This window comes from Papaver somniferum, chromosome 6, assembly GCF_003573695.1.
Source record: "Papaver somniferum cultivar HN1 chromosome 6, ASM357369v1, whole genome shotgun sequence".
NCBI classification, from domain to species: domain Eukaryota; kingdom Viridiplantae; phylum Streptophyta; class Magnoliopsida; order Ranunculales; family Papaveraceae; genus Papaver; species Papaver somniferum.
Window position 1 is genome coordinate 77142484 of NC_039363.1, and position 21638 is coordinate 77164121.

General features: G+C 36.0%; 1 protein-coding gene across 1 annotated transcript; it reads right to left on the reverse strand.

Moving 5' to 3' along the window:
• Window positions 1-19561: 19561 nt before the first annotated feature.
• Window positions 19562-20771, reverse strand: LOC113288052 (probable E3 ubiquitin-protein ligase LUL4). Its single transcript, XM_026536994.1, has one exon. The coding sequence runs from the start codon at window positions 20452-20454 to the stop codon at window positions 19795-19797; it is 660 nt and encodes a 219-aa protein (XP_026392779.1). The 5' UTR covers window positions 20455-20771; the 3' UTR covers window positions 19562-19794.
• Between the last annotated feature and the right edge of the window lie 867 nt (window positions 20772-21638).

Consider the following 21638-nt stretch of genomic DNA (forward strand, 5'->3'; position numbering starts at 1 on the left):
ACTCGTCCACTAGGGACACTTAGTGGTTTAAAAGGCTTAGTGCATACGCTAAATGCACTCGAGAGACCAGCGACAGTGGTATAGTTAGGATTTCCTTAGTTCTGTTTTACTTGAGGACAAGTAAAATTCAGGTTTGGGGGTATTTGATGAGTGCCAAATATTGTATATATTTATCCCTTTTTGTTGGCATTTAACTCATCTTTTGCGCATTAATTCTACATTTTATCCCATATTCTGTATTTTCATTGTTTTCAAGAATAAATATTTTTATTAATTAATTTTGCATTTTTAGGTAATAAATAAAGTTCGGATGAGACGTGGAGCGAAAAGAGCAGAAAAGTAGTGAAAAGCCGGGAGAAATTACGCAAGGAAACCGCAAAGAATGGTGCGCACAACCTCATTTTCTACACACAAAAGCGCCTCCGTTCTCAGCCATCAGATCAGTTCTCAGGAGCATCCGACGGTCGCTCCTTCATAGAGCATCAAAATCTGATGTTTCTGCCGAGCACCACAGCGCTGAAATTCCAAGCCTTCAGATTAGATGGTAGTTGAATCCAACGGTCGCTCCTATGCCTGTGCATCAACTCCCGATGATTCCGCCTAACACTACAACACCTAACTCAATCTAGCACCGTTGACTTCGTTGTATTTTACATCCTACGGTCGCTACAAGCTGCCTCTTCCTTAGCCGTCCGATCTACCTACCATCTCCACACCCCACGGCTAAGCATCGCAAGACATCGAAATACGATGGGCCCGCCTCACACTCAAGCAGTCGAGAACCTACACCCAACCAAACAGATCCTTCTCCTCAAACCCATCGACCACCTCTGCCATCACCTTCTCCTTCACAGGCTCTGCAACACCATGTCCTGCCACCACCATCGCCTGCAACCCACTGCCACCACCAGACCTCGAGCTTCCTTCCCCACCACCAGTTCCATCACTGCCACCACCATCTCCAACACCCGACAACACCCTAGCCTAGCTATTTTCTTCATCTCACAACCTCTGAAACCCTAGGTTTTGGGGTGAGTAAAATAGCTAGAAATTAGGGGACAATAGGAGCAGGAAGAGCATCATAAGGACGATTCAGAGCATGGGTCGAGCAATTTTTGGAGTTTGGAGGCCAAATTTTGGGTAATAATTTATCCCTAAATTGTACTGTGTATTGATACTTTTGGGAAAAATGTGTGTGAAACCCTAATTTGTTAATTTGGGTATAAATAGGCAATGTGTAGGAGATGAAAAACTTGTTCTTGGACTAGCCAAGTTTCCACCCAATTTGGGTTAGGTTAATTCCAATGTCAAATTGCACTGTTAATGTCTAAATGTGTGATATTCCTGTAATGCTTGTGTTCTTGTTATAATTGTATTTGCATCCTGTTAGTGTGTTAGATGTTTGTGTTCACATGTTAATTTCAGTTCAATGTTTGTTTGTGTGTGTTCATGTTAGACTTTCTATTCATTGTTACTCACTGTTATGATGTTTGTCATGTTCTAAACCACCATGCTAGGGACTTGATGAATCTCTAGTGTCTTATTGTGTAGTACACTGAATATATTGCTCTAGAAGGCTAAACAAGTTTAGGAAAAACTTGAACTTAGCTCATCATCACCTCACTTTCACAATGTATGCCAAGTATGCTTTGTAGTTAGGTTCATGAGCTGCTGATAAGCTGCAACTCAAGCTGAATTCATAATCCCTTGACTAGTTGTGCTGTAGAAAGACAATTAGTGCTTTGGAAATAATACCATAGTTGTGTTTAACTTTCTATAGGAGAATACACAGTAAAAATTAGAGTGAATTCAACCCCTAGTTCCCATCCATAATCTACTTCATTCTCAACCACAATTCATTCTTCAACTGTTTAGTTTAGCTTTGTTCTTGCTTTGTTTTGCTTTTACCTTGATTGTTCCCCCCTGCCCTGCAACTCTGTTGCACCCCTGCTTTGCTTTTTGTTCACTGCTTGAGCAGCTGCAGCTGCTGCTGCAGCTCTGTTGTTACTGCACTGCTGTGCATTTTCTGTGCTGCTGCCACTTCTTCTGGTGTGCTGCTGCTGGTGCCTGTTACTCTACCAGGTTGCTGCTGCTGGTGCCTGCTGCACTGCTTCTTGCCTCTCTGCAGCTGCCGCTGCCAATCCACTTCTCTGGGCTGTTGCATTGCTGCTGATTGCTTTGCTCTCCACAGCTCACTTCCAAAAGCCCAGAGCACAATCTGAGCCCAACTGTAAGACCAAAATCAAAGCCCAGTTCAGTAAGGCCCCAAGTCAAATTCATAGTCAAGGCCAAAGCCTAGTTCTCTGTTAAGCCCAACTCTCAAATACCAAGCCCAATTACTGTAAAAGGCCATTTCACTGTTCAGGTGAGATTGAGCCCAAAGCTTAAACAAAGAACCAAAGCCCATTTGCACTTTAAATATAACTGAGCCCAGGCTCAGTTCATTTTATGTTTAACAAACCCACTAAGCCCAATCCATTCAAAGGGCATTCAAACCCAATAGTACATTAAGCCCAACACTTCCAAAGGGCTTCTAAGCCCAAAGCAAATCTAGGAACCCAATTAGCTAAAACACTTCCGAAACACACCCGATCTCTGTGGATCGACCCGTACTTGCACGAGCTACAACCGACGACCGTGCACTTGCGGTATTACTGTAGGCCCGTTTCCATTGCATCATTTTTATACACTAGTCCGGACCTAACACTTTTGCTTAACAAAATTTCGGTACAATTGATGTTTATTCCATGATGTGTGTATGGATGTATGTGATTCAATTGGTTCCGGTTAAGAAAAACTATTTTTATCTTGCTTTATTGTGTTGTATCAATTGTTTAGGCTTACAAAATTTCGGTACAATTGATGTTGTGTGTGATTCAATTGGTTTCGGTTAAGAAAAACTATTGTTATCTTGCGCTTGTATGGTATCAATTGTTTAGGCTTACAAAATTTCGGTGCAATTGCGGTGCTTTAAATGTCTATGTTGTTTCAATTGCTTCCGGTTGAGGTGAATAATTATGCAATTTGATTTATGTTAGTTTGTATGAATTATTTATGGCTTAACGAAATAAAAGGTGTACGAGATGAGTTGTTTAGTCCAATTTGATTCCGGATAAGAGAAACTAAGTTAATTCTGATCTTAGTTAGACTTATCGAAGTGAGGTTTCGGTTATTCAAGTCTAATCGAATGCCTTAACAAGAAATGATAGTTAAATAACCTAGTATTTTTCTTGTTTAAAATTGAAAGGTCTAAGTTTATGGATAATTAGAACCTGATGAGAAAAATAGAGTTATTTTTATTTTGGTCTTATCGAATTAAGCGGTTGTTTTTGAACAATCGGTTTAGCAAAGGGACTAAGGTGCTTAGTTGATTTGTGTTTTTCTAAAATAAAGAGTAAAAATTGTTTAGGACAATTTTTTCCTTGGTAACATATCAAAATAAAACTACTTGTAGTTTCGGTTTTGATATTGGTTATCAGAACATGATGTGTGGAACCCTCGTGCCTAACTCTACAGGTTGCAAGTCTAATGAGATTTTTAAGATTCTTTTCGTGTTGTCCTTTATTTTTCGTTTCTTTGTCATTTTTCTGACAAAAAGGGGGAGAAATATATAGAGTAAACAGGTGATACTGGCATTGATTTTATATTGATTGTATCGCTAAGGAAAAGAACAGTGGTGCTTGAACGTTTATCTAACGAAATAGTGAAAGCACAGACTAAGGGGGAGTAACATGTCATATGAATTGGTATAACAAAGACGTGTAGATTTAATATCTACCTATATTCCTTAGGGGGAGTAATAGCTTCGTTATTATAATGTCAACAACGACATTTTCAAGGATTGAATGTAAGCAGTTTACTGTGCTGTTGAATTCGGGAATCAAGCGTATGTGTAATGAATTCTTGTAATTTGTTTATCCATATGATGTAAGAGTTTTGAAACTAAAATTGATAAAGGGGGAGATTGTTAGAGCATTGCTCGATTGAACCCACCAAGCATTGTTATGTCAAGTTTGGTTGTCATATTTTAGTGAATCAAAACTCATGTTAAGAGTCGCTTGATTATGTACTAGAGTCAACTTCGTATAGTTAGCTTGAAAGTATTAGGATATGAGACATTACAAGTATTGCGAAGACTTGAAGATGTGAATAATCAAGGAGCTACAACGACAACAATCATCATTCCACTTGAGGTTAGTGATATTTGACTTGAACTGTTTCATTCCCTAACGTATCTTTCAAGTCGTGCATATTGATAACATAACTACGAAGCATATTTAAACTCTAGATAGACATAGTATTAAGGAATACAATACGAGGTTTATTGCTTAACCATTAAACTTTGTAGATAAAACATCGCCATAATCATTTGAATGCTATTGTGATTATGTATGGGTATGAGGTGAGGATTTCATCCTAGGGAACAATGTTTACATGTGTTCTAAGGAAGTATGTTCATAAACTTGTTTGTGAACCGAAAAGGAAATTTCCAGGTGTTATTGGTTTTGTTATTCATTGCATATCTTATGAACAACCAACATGTGTGATTGAGTATAACCGCTCACAACTTGTTTGTGTTCTTGGTAGAACTATTCACAAAGGCCTGACTTAGGTATTGGTATGACTTTTCTTAGTGAAACCGATCTTAAGTAATCACCTGAGATGGTATGATCGAATTTTTGTGTTATGTCTGACAAAATTTGGGAAAGGGGAACTGATCCTAGTAAGAGGTGCAGTACATCCCAAAGGGGAACCGATCCTCGTATGAGGTGCAACAAGGTTTATAGCAGAAAGGTTAACCGATCCTATGGACGTGCAACACGTTTTTAGGCAAAGGGGAACCGATCCTATGGACATGTGCAACACATATAAGTTAGATACCATATATATGTGAGGAACCGATCCTAGTACCTAGTCAACCGAATTTTGGAAAGCTAGTGTGACTATGCACAGTACTCACATGGAGGTAGAACCGAAACTTGTTTTGGTAGAACCGTTAAACCCATGATTGTGATTGAATATTTGTTTGATCAATCACATAGATATTGAAAGTCAGATGAACCAATTCTAAACTTGTTTGGAAGTGTGGCAAATCGGTTTCAAGGTTGTAAGTATGAAAGAGAACTTACAAAGTAAGGATGTCGACATACTTTGAACACGTGTTGTGAATGTTTATTTCTTTAGTTTTTCAAAGTAATTCCTTTATAGCTAAAGGAAGAAAATCCCAGGACCGAAACATAAGTAAGTTAAGAATCTTTTAAATTAAGGTTATTAATTTCATTTTGCGGGAAAATATAAGAATTAGTAATGTGCATTTACTAATTAGATTTTCCGAGAGATTTCGATCATTATTTTTGGACAGACCATTTCCAGGAATTATGGAAACCGAATTTGTGCTTTAATGAATATCTTGAGAATATTTTCGGTTTTGGAAATTCCTTGGTGTCCAAACTTCCTTGTCTATAAATACTTGAAGTTTTCCTTTCTAGCAAACTAATCCTTCATAACAACAGACTTCCTCTTTTGTTGTTGTTGTTATTGGTGTAGCCGCCTATTCGGAGAGGAGAGTAACCTAATTAGGCGAAATCTCTTACGACCGCTCAGTTTAAAGTCTTCTTTGAGATTGAGAAGCTCTGGCGTGTACCGTTGGTGGGAAACTAGATAATTGCGGTTTATCTTTTCTTTTCGATTGATTTGATTGACTAACGGTGGTTGAAATTTGATTGAACCTAGTTTGTTTATGCTTTAGGATCTTCTCTTCTGATATTAGATTCACTCAAACTAGTTCAGAGTTTCGATAAGGATCTTTAGACTGTTGTTGGTTCTAAAGACGATCTTGTGATAATCCATTGTTAACAAACTCCGTTTTGTGTGTGATTGATCACAAGAGATTCAAGTGATTGTGTGCGGGTTTTTATTGAAGATTTAAGAATATTTGAAGACAAAGAAGGTATTGAAGATCTGACTTGGGTTTATAATCTTTGGTATGCACAATACTTGTTTTGGTAAAAGAAGATCCAATTAATAATCGGTTTATCCTTGTGGTAGATTGGATTGATTAATTGAGTAGATCGGCATCATCATAATTCTTTGGATTAATAGTGTTGTTGGCTTAATATTAAACGATTACTTCATTAATTGAACATAAGATACATCTAAGGACCCGACGAAGGAGTTTATGTTAAGATAAACGGAAGAGCCTTTGTCCGACTCATATCACTTGGTTGAATAGAGTTGATACCAAACAGATTTGTTGGTCCTTTACTGTTTGGAATACGAACCAAAGGAATTGTTCCAAGTACGTGACTTATTTATAAGTTGGAGGCTTGGGAATACAGACGGAACCAGGTGAACTATAGGTTTAGTTGCTTGGTCTCAAGTATACGAAGTTAGGTTTAATTTTTTGTAGCGGCTTTATCCTGAGAGTATTCAATTATGTACAAGGTCCCGGGGTTTTTCTGCATTTGCGGTTTCCTCGTTAACAAATCTTGTTGTGTCATTTACTTTATATTTCCTCATTATAATTGTTTTATTATAATTAAAGTAAATTACACAAACGTTAATTCCTATTTAATTGATAAGAAATCCTATTGTGTTTGGTTAAGTCCGAAACTTTGTATCAAGTAAACATACTTCGTTGTTGCATTGTCTCGATCTCGTATCCATAGACGATCACACGAAGTGTGAACCGATTAGTTGTACTGTTTCGAATCAGTCCATAGACAATCACTTTCGGAGAAATGACTTATAGGTAGGAAAAGTTTTAGCTTGTGGTATATTTGAGTACCCTCGCCTTTTCAAAATCAATAAGCATCATTTTGGAGGCAGGGTATTGCTAGTCTTCATGGAGGACTATGGAACAATGTAGTCCCATCGGGAACATCATATACGGGAATCAAGTGTGCAGGTCCTTTCGAGAAGCAAGAGATAAGTCACAAGTGCTGCAAAGTAGCTTGGAGGGTTTATTCGATCTCAAATATGTTCTAGACTGAAGTCATATAATTATATAGTACTTGTAGCGGCTTGATACAATGTGTGTTCATATTGGACGAGGAGTTTTTATGCAATTACAGTTTTCCTCGTTAACAAAATTTATGGTTTCTTTCTTTTATTATTTTCCACATTACGCTGATTCACTCTTTATAATTGAAGTATCAACAAGTTTTATATTAATCTTTCTTGTGATTCAAGAATCTTTTGTAGATATTATACAAGGAAATACTTCATCTGCTTTATCTTTTGTTAAACTTCACCACAGGGAAGTGTACATTAGGTTTGAAACAAAATATTTGGTGGTGTATTTATTACCTTCCCCTTTTCAATGTCGGACAAATTTTTTACATAAATCACTGAGCTGGGTATTTAATCAAGTTTTATTTATTTATTTTAGCATTTGTTTCCTTCTCTAATGTCCTCGACATGCTTCTTATTTGTTTGCAATGCATTTTATTAAGCTTAAGAACATTTTATTAGATTCCTATAACCATCCTAAGCATATCACTGGCAGAGGATAATTTACTTCGATGTGACGTGATTCTATATGTCTACAAGATGAATTCCACTTGAATTGATCAACATATATTACTCTGTTTGATTAGTAAGACATATCTTAATAATATCCTAGGGACCACAAAAAAAAATCTTATATGGGAGTTATTCTTATATGGAGGTCTACCTTGAATAGACCTAACAAAAAAAATTCCATACATGTACTTCGAAAAATACACACACACACACACATATATATAGGAAACACAAAAATCGACCGGAAAAAATTATGACTTATTCTAATATGGAGTTTATTCTTAAATATAACTTGCCCAAATCTGGATCGGGAATTTTTATCACATATGGAGTTTATTCCTATTTGGAGTATTCTTCCAGAGAGGTTTTACTGTAATTCACATGTCGTCCTTCAAGTATCATAATTTTCTCTTTGAACTTCATGTATAATGCTTATATTTCAATTCACAGGTTTTTATAACACAAAGTTTTTAATTTTCGAGGTTTCATCTTTAATGCATGTGAGCACATTCATGCTTTCTTACTCCAAAGGGTTACCTATCAAAAATAAATAACATACAACGATGAAGTAATGCAAATTATACACTTATACCATAGCATATTAGTTCGACTTATAGAGTTTGCACGAATATTCGTATAATATTTTTATAAGACTTCTTATATTAACTTTTATCATGGTTCATAATTCAACTTTCAAGCTTATCTAAGTCACCTTGATTCAAGGGATAACCCATATCATGATTCAAGATTGAATGAAGTTGCGCCAGATCATATTCCGCCTGGCACATAACCATTTAGCGCAAAGCAGAAGATGTTTGTTTGCAATAATGCATCAGAAATTTTATAAATTTACAGAGAACTTGATTTCTCTTTACAACTATTTTCTTCCTCTCTTGTTCTCGAAAAAATATAGCTTTTTACGGAATAAATCATGTTGATTTAGGTCGATTTTCTTAAAAAAAACTAAGGGGGTTCATACTTCTTTGATTTGCGATTCGATTCATGCTTTATTCAAAGAGATTCTTCCCCAAACCCAATCAAGGTATGGTGAAGCAACTTTGATTATTTTTTGATATTTTCTTATTTTGATATAAGTTTTGAATGGATTTTTTGTTGAATATGATCTTGTGTGGTTTGTTAATGCATATTGTGTAGTGTTGATTGAAATTTTTAAATGAAACTAGGGTTTCATTTGGGCACAAAAGTGGCATGAAGATTTTTTTGGCTGCTCTGATAAATTTATGGGAAATTAATATCCATAATATGATTGATAATTGTGTTGATGATGCTTGTGGTAAAATTGAGACTGTAAACATGATTAAATTGGGGAATTTTTATGTGTTGATTGTGCATGATTTAATGTTTTCCTCATTTGACTATGGAGAATATTGATTTGAGTGGGTTTGTGACACTATCTACAAGAAATGGTACGAAAAAGTATGTATGCAATGGTGGTTTGGATGCCTAATGTTAGAGCATCGATCCGTTGAACTCGCCAAGCATTGGTATGTCAAGGTTGTTTATCATATTTTAATGTCGAAAATTAGAAGTCGCTTGATTAGTTCACTAGAGTCAACTTTGTTAGGTTAGACTAGGAAGTCTAGAAATATTGAGAAATACAAGTATTACTCTGAAGACCTGAAGATTCTGAAGACGTATCGACATCAACAAAGACATCATCCTTCCAATTGAGGTTAGTAATAAAAGACTTGACATGTTTCCATTTCTATATCGTTGCTTTCAAGTCATTTAGATTGAAAACATAACATACGAAGTTATACACACGAAATTCTAGTATTAGAGACTTGATCATATTATTATGAGCAAAGTGTCAAGGAAGAATATACAATTTTTTTTACAACTTATGTATATTGAATTACGAAATATTACGCTTATCCTTTGAACTTCGTAATTGCGACATAGAGATAATCTTTGTAACTTGTTTACTAGATTGTGTAACGAACTTATGATTGATTTCATTCCTAGAAAAGTATGTTTGATTACATGAGTTTAAGGAAATAGACTTAAAAACTTGTGTTGTAGTTGAAAGAAATCAATATAATAGGTGGTCCGATTTTCATTGAATATCTAAGGAAGTTCTGATCTCTACTTATGTTGGAACCAAGTTAGAACCGATCCTTACATATGTTGGGAGTCAAGGTGGTACCAATCCTTACCTATATTGGGAGTCAAGGTAGTGCCGTTCCTAACCTATATGGGAGTTAAGGTAGAACCTATAAAGTGTTTGTCAATATAATACCAGAATGAACGGATGTAATTCAAGTTATTAACTTGAGTGAATTGATGGGCATACATCATTTAGATACACGAAACAAAAAAAAAAAATATTTTGTAGGGGAAAGATTTTTGAGTCAACTCGGTTTCAAAATTTTCTTCTATTTTCTTCAATCTTATGATCTAATCTCCTTTCTTGTTTGCAATCTAATCACAATGCTTCTTTTCTGAGTTCATATAATCTTTTTACTAATCTTTTAGTCTGTTCTATTTTCATCTTTACATCAATGCTTTTTATTATTATACTTTAAGTTTTTTAAAAAAAATATTATGCAAAAGTAATCTCATTTTCTCCCTATATGTGTTTGCAGATTGCTTCGTCCCAAATGGCGTTTTCCTTGTTACTGGTTATGATCCACGCGTTTGCAGAGTATGTTTTTCAACTCGTTGAAGTTAAGATTTGTTGCTTGAAGGCCATTTCCGTTTGGAAATTCAAACTGAGTCGTACTGCTGTTCTGATTCAAATATTCAAATCCTGCTTTTTGTTCAATTTCAAAATTGGTCAAATCAGTTACTTCTGGAAAATTAGTTTCCTTTTTTCACTCCTCGTCAAAGTAGACAGCTTTGCAAATAATATACCTGTCAATCAAAAGCACAATATTCCGCTCCAAGAAATCTTGATCATTATTCTACCTTTAGATAAAACAGGAAACCGTAATTTCACAAATTCTAGTAATATAAATTACCCTAGCTGCAATGTTTCTCAACATCATCTTGGTTATAACTTTACTCTTAATATGGAGCCAGAAAAAACCAACCCAGTCATGGATCTGGTTAACAAATTCAAGAAAGTTACTGTTGAGTTAGGATATACTTCTGAGGTTATCATTCATAACACTGTCAGTAATGAAGAAGATAAGGATGAAGTGGAATGGGAAGCTAGTCTGATTGGTAAGATTATTATTGAAGGAACAATGAGTCACAATACGGTGGAAAAATACATTGTTTATACATGGAATTTTATTTCCTATGAAGATTTGAAGGTGGTGGAAATTGATCCTAATATAATGGTTTTCAAATTCAGCAAAAAAGATCTTCTTAAACTGGTATGGGATTTAAGACCATGGAGTGTGAATGGTTATATTATGGTTATACATGAATACTTTCCAGAGAAAATTTATTCGGAAGTAGATTTGGGATTTCAATGTTTTTGGATTCAATTGAAAGGTTTACTGCCTGAACATATGAATCCTGAGTCTGTGAAGAAGATGGCATTTTTGATGGGTGAACTCATAGGTATTGATCCTGAAAATGCCATTCCTTCTGTTGGTGATCAAGTCAAAGTCTGTGTCCAGATTGAACTAACTGACCCATTAAGAAGAGGTGCCAAAGCTTTAACAAATGTTGGAGTTATGAGGTGGATAATTTTTTTTTTTATGAAAGGCAGCCAAGCAAAATCTGCACAGAATGCTACATTCTTAATCATTCACAGCATGTATGTAAGGCTGCAGCTGATTACCTTGCTAAGGCCCATGAAAAACCACATTTCTTTGGAAAAGTCAAGAAGAACAAAGGTACCCAAGATAAGAAGACATCGAATGAAGCACCAATGTCTAAGAAGAATCCTGAGAAACTGGAGAAAACACCATCTTTTATCCCTCCCAAAGATGGAGATGTTGTTAATATGGAGTTTGTTTTTGGGAAAATTGTTGAAAGTAGCTCAGACTCAACTAAAATTGCTAAGAGAATTAGATTGGATGAAGCAAGCTCAGATAAATCTTCCTCCTCTAATATTAATATTATGAATGGCCTTCCTGCTCCAAATCAAACTACTCAAATGGTCATAGCTGGGGGAAAGCAATCTAGAAACACGGGAAGGGTGAACAAGGTATTTACTTTACAAAACCTCATTCACATATTAGTTATTATTTCAATTTCTTCATTCAATTTTTTTCTATAATTCCCCATCATTTTAGATTTCATAAAATCACTCCCTGTTTTCTTATTGCTTTCACTTTTTTAGTCTCTTTTACACTCTGCAAGATGAAAATAATATCTTGGAATGTTCAAGATATTGCAAACAATTTTACTAGGGATCAACTTCAGAACCTGGTTAAACAACATATTTCATTTTTCTTGTTGAAACTAAAGTTGACACTCAAAGAATGGTCTCTATAGCTCAGTTTGATCACTACGATAACTATAATTGCATTGATAGGGTAGGTTATGCTGGTGTCCTAATTCTAATGTGGAAGAATGGTATATCTTGTGATATTGCAAGTACAGCTGACAACATCATACATGCTCTAATCAAACTAGATCCTATTAAATCAGAAGTCCTTTTTCCTTTATGTATGGCTCAACCTATAATGACCCTAAAAAGAAATAATGGAATTTTTTGTATGAACTTAGTGAAGTTGTCTACCAATCTTGGCTTATTCTAGGAAATCTTAATTTCCACTTGTCTAAAAATAACCATAGTTCTATATAGTGAACATCACTACAATTGGATATACAGAAACAGATCGGTTGATAGGATTAGAGATTATTGAAGAAGGATAGGGAGAATTAGAGGATTAGAAGATGAAACAGACGAATTAGGGAAAGACATAGATGAAGAAGAACAGATAAAATTGGGGAAAAGATTAATTAATTTCTTAATTGATTCCTTTCATTACAACGACGCTACTCTTATATCCCCAGACACAACTCACACAAACCACGTGCACAGCACGAGCCACACACATGAGTCAGTAACTACTACTACACAACACCCAACGCCCTATCCTATAACCAAGCCCACAATGGTTGCCCTTAACCATAATGTATAACCCCCTTTGGGACATGACAAATACCCACCCCTTCAAATCATCCATGTCCTCAAGGATGAAGGATGAGAATTGAACTTGGATACATAAGAGGCACCGCCTATACAACTGCATCTCGAACTAGTAGTAAACGTGAATATGACCCGGACATACTTCCAGGAAATACTCACAACCCATTGATCATTCTCAAGCAAACTGCAGGGCTCCATCTTGGCCACGGTTCCATGATAGCCACACTCAACGTCAAAAAGGATAGGCCATTTCGCTGTAGGAGCACCTCTGAGCATATATTCTTCATTATCAGTTGATGTTTGAACATGAATCATCAGATGTAACCTCTTGTAATAACCTGACATTTGGAGTTGGAGATGAAAACCGATTCTCACTGCTAAAAGATTAATTGCTTCGCTACTGGCAAGTAATTCAAACTTGGATATAAATTTGTAGCATGTGAGAATATACCTCATTTCTAACGGATCCACAGACTACCCTGAACCTATACAAAATAGTTTCTTGTTTCCAAGCACGATGTCCTTGATATGTCCTTCCCATTTACCTTTAGGTTTCTCATTCCCTTGGCTGAACTCATTTGATTTTTCAAGTACAGTATCACCACCCTTCAACACTACAAGCATGTCCATGGTTTCCACCACTCTTATAAGTAAATCCTTCCATTCTGAACACCTTGTAATACCACCACAACCCACAAAGCTAGGTAATCCCAGTTGAAGCTCAACAAGAATTAGTACATAACCACAGCCATTTACCATACCCCATAATCTGAGGGAGAACACAGAGAAACCAAACTGAGATGAGAAAACCAAATAATTGTACTCCCTTAGAATGATCAATTTCCACACTAGAAGCATAACCACAACTGGTGATGACGTTTCCATCTTCAACATGTCTAGTTTTGCAATGCATACTCTACATTCGATCTCTTTAGGTGATAATAACATGCATAAAGATAAGGAAGACTCCCACTCTCTATTTATACTCCCTTGCAGTCTAATTTCACTTCTAACATCTATTGTAGTCGAGCAGAAGGAAACAGATCCAATCCCTCCCATAGTAGCCAAAAATCTTGGAACAACATATGCAAACACTTTTAATTCAATCTTCAAATGTAGAAGTAGAACACTATGAACATCTCCATTAACTTCTATGAGTCTGTTCTGGAATTCCATTTCCCACTCATACAATTCTTCTCTACGATAATGCATCTTGTCCCATAACCACCGTGCTAACATTTGACTGTCACAAGGGAGGAGCTGTTGAGCAGCAACCAAAATGAGCATACCCCTAATAAGTAACCCACATCTCAGCTGCAAGTTAAAACTCCCTTTATTACAGATGAAATTCTTTGTACAATTACTAAACATTTGATCAATAAGCTCATGACTGTTCTCAAACACTTCAGCTGTAGATATTGTACCACTACCTTGTTGCAACATTTCTTCAAGGAACTTGTAAACAGCCTGACTGTCACCATTATTGCCAAACACAAACACAATAGAATGCTCCCATAATGATTGTGAACAGTATCGAAGTGCTAGAATTAGCTCATAAAAAAATTCCCCATTGTACTCATTCATCCAAGTAGACTCTGTAAGAACCAACATAGTAAGAATATTCAAGCATTTAGAACTACTTATAATCGATCCTAGCCACCGTCCTCGATCAAATACCTTTCCAGTAACAAACAAGCTACAATGGAAACCTCTTGCACCGTTCAGAATTCTTCTTACACAACCAGGGATTGTAAGTAAACAATATCTCAGTTGTAACTTTAGAAAGCCCACATTTCCCTTGAAACTCCATCTACTGTTGGAATGAATATGAAGACTTAGGTCACCAGAGCATGCAAACCAAAAAAAATTATTGCGATGTGGCTTCTCCTCAAAAAACATGCTGAAAACACGTTTGTATCCATTTTTTACCAAATCAAGTATATTTGGAAACTCAATAAACGGATCCATATGGTACCCAAGTTCAGAAAACTCAGAAACAAAATTTGCACTGAAACCACGCTTTAGAAACAACCCATTCAGAGCATGCAAACCAAAAATAAGTATACCAAAACTGAAATGAAAACTGTTGCTGTCATAATGAGAATACATCCTGATCATCTCAAACCACTTCCCTGGATCAAATAAAATTCGAGCCAAATCGAAACTACGGCAAAAACATATTCTACCACACAGCTTGTTGTCGACAACGAATAAGGCCTTATGAACATTCAAGTTTTCATAACACATCTTCATAAGTGAGAATAAGAACATTTTACTAAACCTGCTCACATAATCAGCCTTCTCAAATTGAAGAAAAACATCCCTAGCCAATTCTAATAAGGGAGGGAATGGTTTATCTTGGTAGTCTAGAAACATTGTAGTCGACTTGTAGACCCATCGATACTACCTGATCCATTGATACTAGATAAAATAATTAGTGGTGTAGATCGAAAATTACCTTCCAACTAAACTCAAATCACCTGAATCAAGTGAAATTGATTTCGATTTGAAAACAATTTCATCCTCGGTCATCTGCGATTCACCCGATTTGTGAGAACCATTTGTAGCAGGAAAAGAACCTAAAACTCCATCTGACGCATCTGGTACTGGTGGATTTGAAGATTGTTGAGTGAAATTACTAGCTGAACTTGAATCAACAGTAGCTGCTTCAAGTTTCTCATCGATTACTTTCACAATCAGCAGCACTTTCTTCATCACCGATCCAAATAATTCGAAGTTGTCAAACGAGTTAGATTTCCAGTCTTCATCAATAGATTCACTCACATATATCTTATGCTCTAATAGAAGAAGTATATTTGCTTTTGTTGTTAGAAATCGCTTCTATCTGGCTAACAACTCCGGAGATGGTTTACTTTGGCAATCACCCAACTATTACGATATCTCATCCAGAGCTAACACTAACGTATCAACTCGAAGCGATGGTTGTTCAATTTCAGTTAGGTTTACTAACTTATCAATTTTAAGGGATAGTTCTTCAATTTCTGTGAGGGTTACCATATTTGCAGTCGCAGAATCGACCTCTCTGATACCACTTGTAGTGAACATCACTACGATTGGATATACAGAAACAAATCGGTTGATAGGATTAGAGATTATTGAAGAAGGATAAGGAGAATTAGAGGATTAGAAGATGAAACAGACGAATTAGGGAAAGACAGAGATGAAGAAGAACAGATAAAATTGGGGACAAGATTAATTCATTTCTTAATTGATTCCTTTCAGTACAACAACGGTACTCTTATATCCCCAGACACAACTCACACAAACCAAGTGCACATCACGAGCCACATACACGAGGCAGTAACTACTACTACACAACACCCAGCGCCCTATCCTATAACCAAGCCCACAATGGCTGCCCTTAATCATAATGTATAACCCCCATTGGGACATGACATTCTAATGTTTGGGTTCAGAATAAAGTTAGAGACTCGGGCTTGCTAGATCTTGGCTATGATGGTAAAGACTATACTTGGAATAGTAATAGTTATGGCACTGGTCCTAAAAGAGCTAGACTAAATATGGGCGTAGGAAATAATGAGTAGTTTATTAACTTTGCAAGTGCTAAAGCTTTTCATCTAAGCCATACTGCCTCAGATCACTGTCCCATTCTTCTTGTTACTGAACCTCTTCCTAGTAGATTATGGAGACCTTTCAAATTCTTTAGTACTTGGATGCAACATAAATTTTTTAAAGACCAAATGCAGTCTGCTTGGAATGTTAATGTAGCTGGTAGTCCTGCTCATAAGTTTGATTATAAACTGAAGAATACTAGGATCACTTTATCCCATTGGAATAAAATGGAGTTTGGTGATATTCAAAAGAATATTACAAAACTCCAAAAAGTATAGAAAGCGTCCATCAAGAACCATCTTCTAATTCTCAGTTCAATAGAGTTAAGGCCTTGACCAGGGACCTTGAAAACTGGTATAAAATCCAAACTAGGTTTTATAAGGAGAAATCTAGAGAGAAGCATGTTCTAGATATGGATAGCAACACAAAATACTTTCACTCCCTAGTAAAAAGAAGGAAACATAGATACAACACTAGTGCCCTTTGTGACACTAATACAACTGGTCTAGAGATAGAAATGACATTAGTCAGCTTCTTACTGATCATTTTAGCTCTATTGCCTGTACCAGTAATCCTGTTTTATCTGATGATGTTTTAATATTCTTCCTTCTATTATTACTGAGGATGATAATATCAGATTGCTTTCTATTCCTTCTGCTGATGAAATTTCTTGTGTTGTTAAGTCTATGCCAGCATGGAGCTCACCAGGGCCTGATGGTTTCCAAGCTGGATTTTATCAGTCTCAGTGGAGTATTGTAGGTAAAGATGTTGTAGATGTTGTCCAATTTTTTTTTTGAGACTGGCTTCATGCCTAGATGCTTAAACAAAACATACACTTGCCTTATCCAAAAAGTTAAAGTCCCCAAAAAGCCTGTTGATTTCAGACCTACTGGTCTTTGTAATGTCTCTTATAAGATAGTCTCTAAAATCATTGCAAATAGAATAAGACCTTATCTTAAAAGACTTATTTCTCCATATCAGGCAGCTTTTGTGCCCACTAGATCTATTCATGATAACATAATCATAGCTCATGAAGTAATTCATACGATGAAACAAAAAGAAGGTGTAGGAGGAACTTTGGCTTTGAAACTTGATCTTTCTAAAGCCTTTGATAAATTAGAATGGTCCTTTTTGTTAAAGGTTCTTACTCATTCTGGATTTAATGAACCTTTTTGCAATCTTATTCAACAATGCATTTCTGCTTCTAGTATAAGTGTGTTATTGAATGGTTCTCCATGTGCTGAATATCTGCCTACAAGAGGAATCAGACAAGGTGACCCTCTGTCACCTTATTTGTTTATTATGGCTATTGAATTTCTTTCTAGAAGATTAAATATTGCAGAAACTAATAAGGTTATTGCAGGCATTAAAGTATCTAGAAGAGCTCCTCCCATTACTCATCTTTTATTTGCAGATGACATCTTGATTTTTTCTAAAGCTAATATACACCATATTGATAGCATTCTATCCATTCTGCATGAGCTCGGTAACATCTCTGGTCAGACTCTGAATTTTAATAAATCATGTGTCTACTTTAGCAAAAATCTTAGTCCTGAAGTTTGTTCTGAGCTGGCAGGTAGGCTTAACATGTCCAATTGTTGGAGATTCTGAAACTTACTTAAGTGCTCCTTTGTTGCTTGGCCATTCTAAAACTAAGTCTTTTGATCCTATAGCACAATCTTTTGATGCTAGACTGCACAACTGAAATACTGTCTCTCTTAATCAATCAGGTAGGACTACTATGATTAAATCTGTATTAAATGCCCTTCCTACTTATCAAATGGGTTGTTTCAAAATTCTCATTACTCTTATTGATAAACTTGAGACTTTGCAGAGAAATCTATGGTGGGATCATAGAGGAAACAAAGGTATTAACTTTATAGGTTGGTCCTCTTTTTACTATCCAATGGAGCTTGGTGGTATAGGATTTAGAAACCTAGAAGTTTTTAACAAAGCTTTGATAAGTAAGATTGCTTGGAAAATTTGCTCTGGAACTGACGATTATTTCATCAAAATTTTAGAAGCTAAGTACTTTAGAAACAACAATCCTTTGCATTTATAATCTGCAGATCATCTTTTCTTGGATTGTCCCTATGCCCGATCCATCTGGTTAAGTATGAATATACATGTGGGGAACATTAGGAGTATACATGGTAATATTTTTGATTGGATCCTTAGTTGGTTCACTGCTCTACCTGCACAACCTAGTACTCCTGATTATACTGATAGATTGCACTTGCTAATGATTACCAGATGAACCATCTGGAAAGATAGATGTTCCTTAATCTTTCAGTAAGTAAAACCTAATAGTATGAGATCTATCAGCAATATTCATGTCCTGTTAGATATTTGTAAAAGTAATTTTAATACTAATGCAGCTTCTACTAATAGTTTACAGGTTCAAACACAGGTTTGGGAACCTCTATGCAGAGACTTCATTAAAATAAACATTGATGCCTCCTTAAACTCAATTTTACTGGGGGTACAAGTCTAATTGCCAGAAGTTTTGCAGGTGAATGCTCAGGGGTCAAAGGAAAGTTCTATAACGGAGGAATGATACCAGATCAAGAGGTGGAGCAACTAGAATGTCTTGCTACGAAGGGTGCAGTGGTGTGGGCTATCTCCAAGAACTATGACAAAGTCATTTTTGAGCCCATTGGTTAGTGAACTATGACAGTGAAGTGTTAGTGAAATCAATAAAAGAGGATACCTCTTATGTCCATTGGTTAAACCAAAAATTATTCTGGATATCAAAACTTTGTTACAGAATCATGAATTTTTTTCTTGTCAGTCAGTTAATAGACTTAGAAATAGTGTAGCAGACTCTATTGCTAAGAAAGTTATGAGCAGTAAAAGTAATTTTGAGTATATGTTCCATTTTCCCCCGACATTCATAGCTAGATTGAAAAGGATATTATTGGGCTGTAATCTTTTCTTCTAATTAATAAATTTATTTTGCATCAAAAAAAACTTGAGAGAATTAACGTAACGAGAATGTGAGAAAAGATGGCTAATGTAACAATTATGTTGAATGATAAAAGTGCATGTGTCATACGTTAATGCAGCGGGTGCCAAAAAAATCGCATTTAATAACTTCTATGCGCCAAACCAATTGGCTCAAAAATAATTTTTTTTTTACACCAAACCATTTGGCGCTGGTTTGACTCACTCCATGAACAAGTGGCGAAACAACGGCCCTCTCCACAATTTTGCATTTGAAAATTGAAAGTTAGTAGAATAAAAGATGCAGAAAAATAAAAATTAAATTGTTCATCGCGTTGAGACGTTGAAAATCCTAGAGTCACTCATAATCTTGAAATCTCCCAAATTATTTCAATTATTGAAGCTTGGGTAGAGACTAGAGACATCTGAGAGTCAATCGTTTGTTCATCCACCAATGAGTTACAAACAACAGAAGATTTGATTATATCAAACCAAAGGAAAAGTAGAGAAAAAGAATAACAACTTAATGATAAAATAGAGAAACGTGATTACAAGTTCAGAATTTAAATCTACATACACATTCCTATCCCCTCACTAATTTAGAGTTCAAGAAAAAGAAGCGCAAATATCTACGAGAAAAGGTTGGTTGCTGTTTTAGTTTAGAAGATATCAAGAATCTCAAGAATCGAACGGTTACAAAGTGGACAAGAACCTCGATTTAACCAGAGCTCTCTGGAACAAACACGACAAAATGTATGGCCACATGGTATAAAAGCCGCACCTTTTTTCCTTCTCATACACACGCAACACATAACATCACTGCCCAATCCTCCTTTTTTATCATTCCCTTTCTCCGTTTCTTCATCTTCATCATCGAAATCATCATCCTCATCAAAATCTATACCATCCCCTTCTTCAAGCAATCTCATTAGTGATACTCTCATAGGTGTACCAGTTGGTATAGCATTATTTGATGTACTTCTACTACTACTACTAGTAGGACCCACTTCGTATTCTTGTGCTGCTCTATAATGTCTTTCGGCTGCTAACGCCATGGCCAAATTGATGCCAGATGCTGAACGAGGAACACAATCTCTACCACCGGTGGTTGTACTTGTACCATTAGTAGGACCCACATCAACTACATGTTCCGTTAATTGCATTTCTAAATCATCTTCTTCTTCCTCTTCTCTGACTCTCATGTTTGATGATGCTGCTCCTAAACCCCATATTCCACCACTACAGCATGTCATCGATTTTAATCCAAGCTTTCCTTTTAGAAATTTCCATCTTCCTCCTCCGCTTTGTGAATCGTTCATTTTCTTGCAAATACCTGCAAACCAACAAAGAAAACAAAGAAAAGGAGGAGAGTCTAGCCTCCTTTTCTCTCCTCAAGGGCAGAAGAGACTTGAATGAATATTACTAGCTTTTAAACGACAACAGACAAATTCAGACAAGAGAATCGAGAAGAGGAGAAAGAAACCGTTAAAGTTCTTGCAGAGAATACAGAAATGGATTGAAGAGGGTTTTCGATTTCGAGAATCGAAAACCGCTCTTCTGATCTTCTCTCCCCTTCCTCAACCTCTGTCGTCAATGAAAGAAAAAAAAGGTTCTGTAAAACTCTGTCAAACAAAAATGATAAACAAATAAATAAAGTGGTATCTCTATCGTTTGTTAACAGAAATCTACCCAAGAAAGGCAGAAGCTATATTTAAGAATTTATATATATTCGCGATTACATAAACAAGGATACAGTTTATTAATATAAAACTTTCATCTTCGAACCTTTGATTGACAGGAAAGCTGCATAGTACTCTTTCCTGTTTGTTCAATAATTTTGATACTATAGGACAAGAAACATTGAATCATTTGTTTTCAGTAAAGGCCGGCATTGACGAAGTCAAAGGTCTTGTAAGCCGGTCATTTGGCGCCATTTTTGGTGACTACATCTGTCCAGTAGTATCAACATCATCGATGGACAGGAATCTTATAGTTACACCCAACTTTGCACAAGGGTGGGGCTTATCAATAGACATGATGATATTGATCATCTTCTAGCACGCATGAAAGCCTTAAGTAGAGTGTACAAAAAAAATGATTTGCTTAGTGGTGGGCACTGGGGCGTAATGATTCAGTTTTACTTGTTTAACGGATAGGAACCAATGATTCAACACTTTTGCACTTAGGCCTGACTCATATAAGACCTTGGATCCAATAGAGAATGGACCCTCAACGACTATACAATCTTCTGTTCATTTCCCAGCTAGCGAATTCCTCTTTCCTTCTAGAAAAAAATGCTGGGAGTCAATTATTTGAAACCGGGTACAAACAAATAGTTCGGACAGAGGCATCTGGATTCTGCCATTTTTATACAATTCGGTTTCGCTCAAGTAAATACAAGGGGTACAAAAAAGAGGGGTGTAGATACAGTAATATGTTCCATGTTTGCTAGTAAAATGTGAACAGCTATAGTAGATAGACATCCATAATGTAGAGTTCGGTT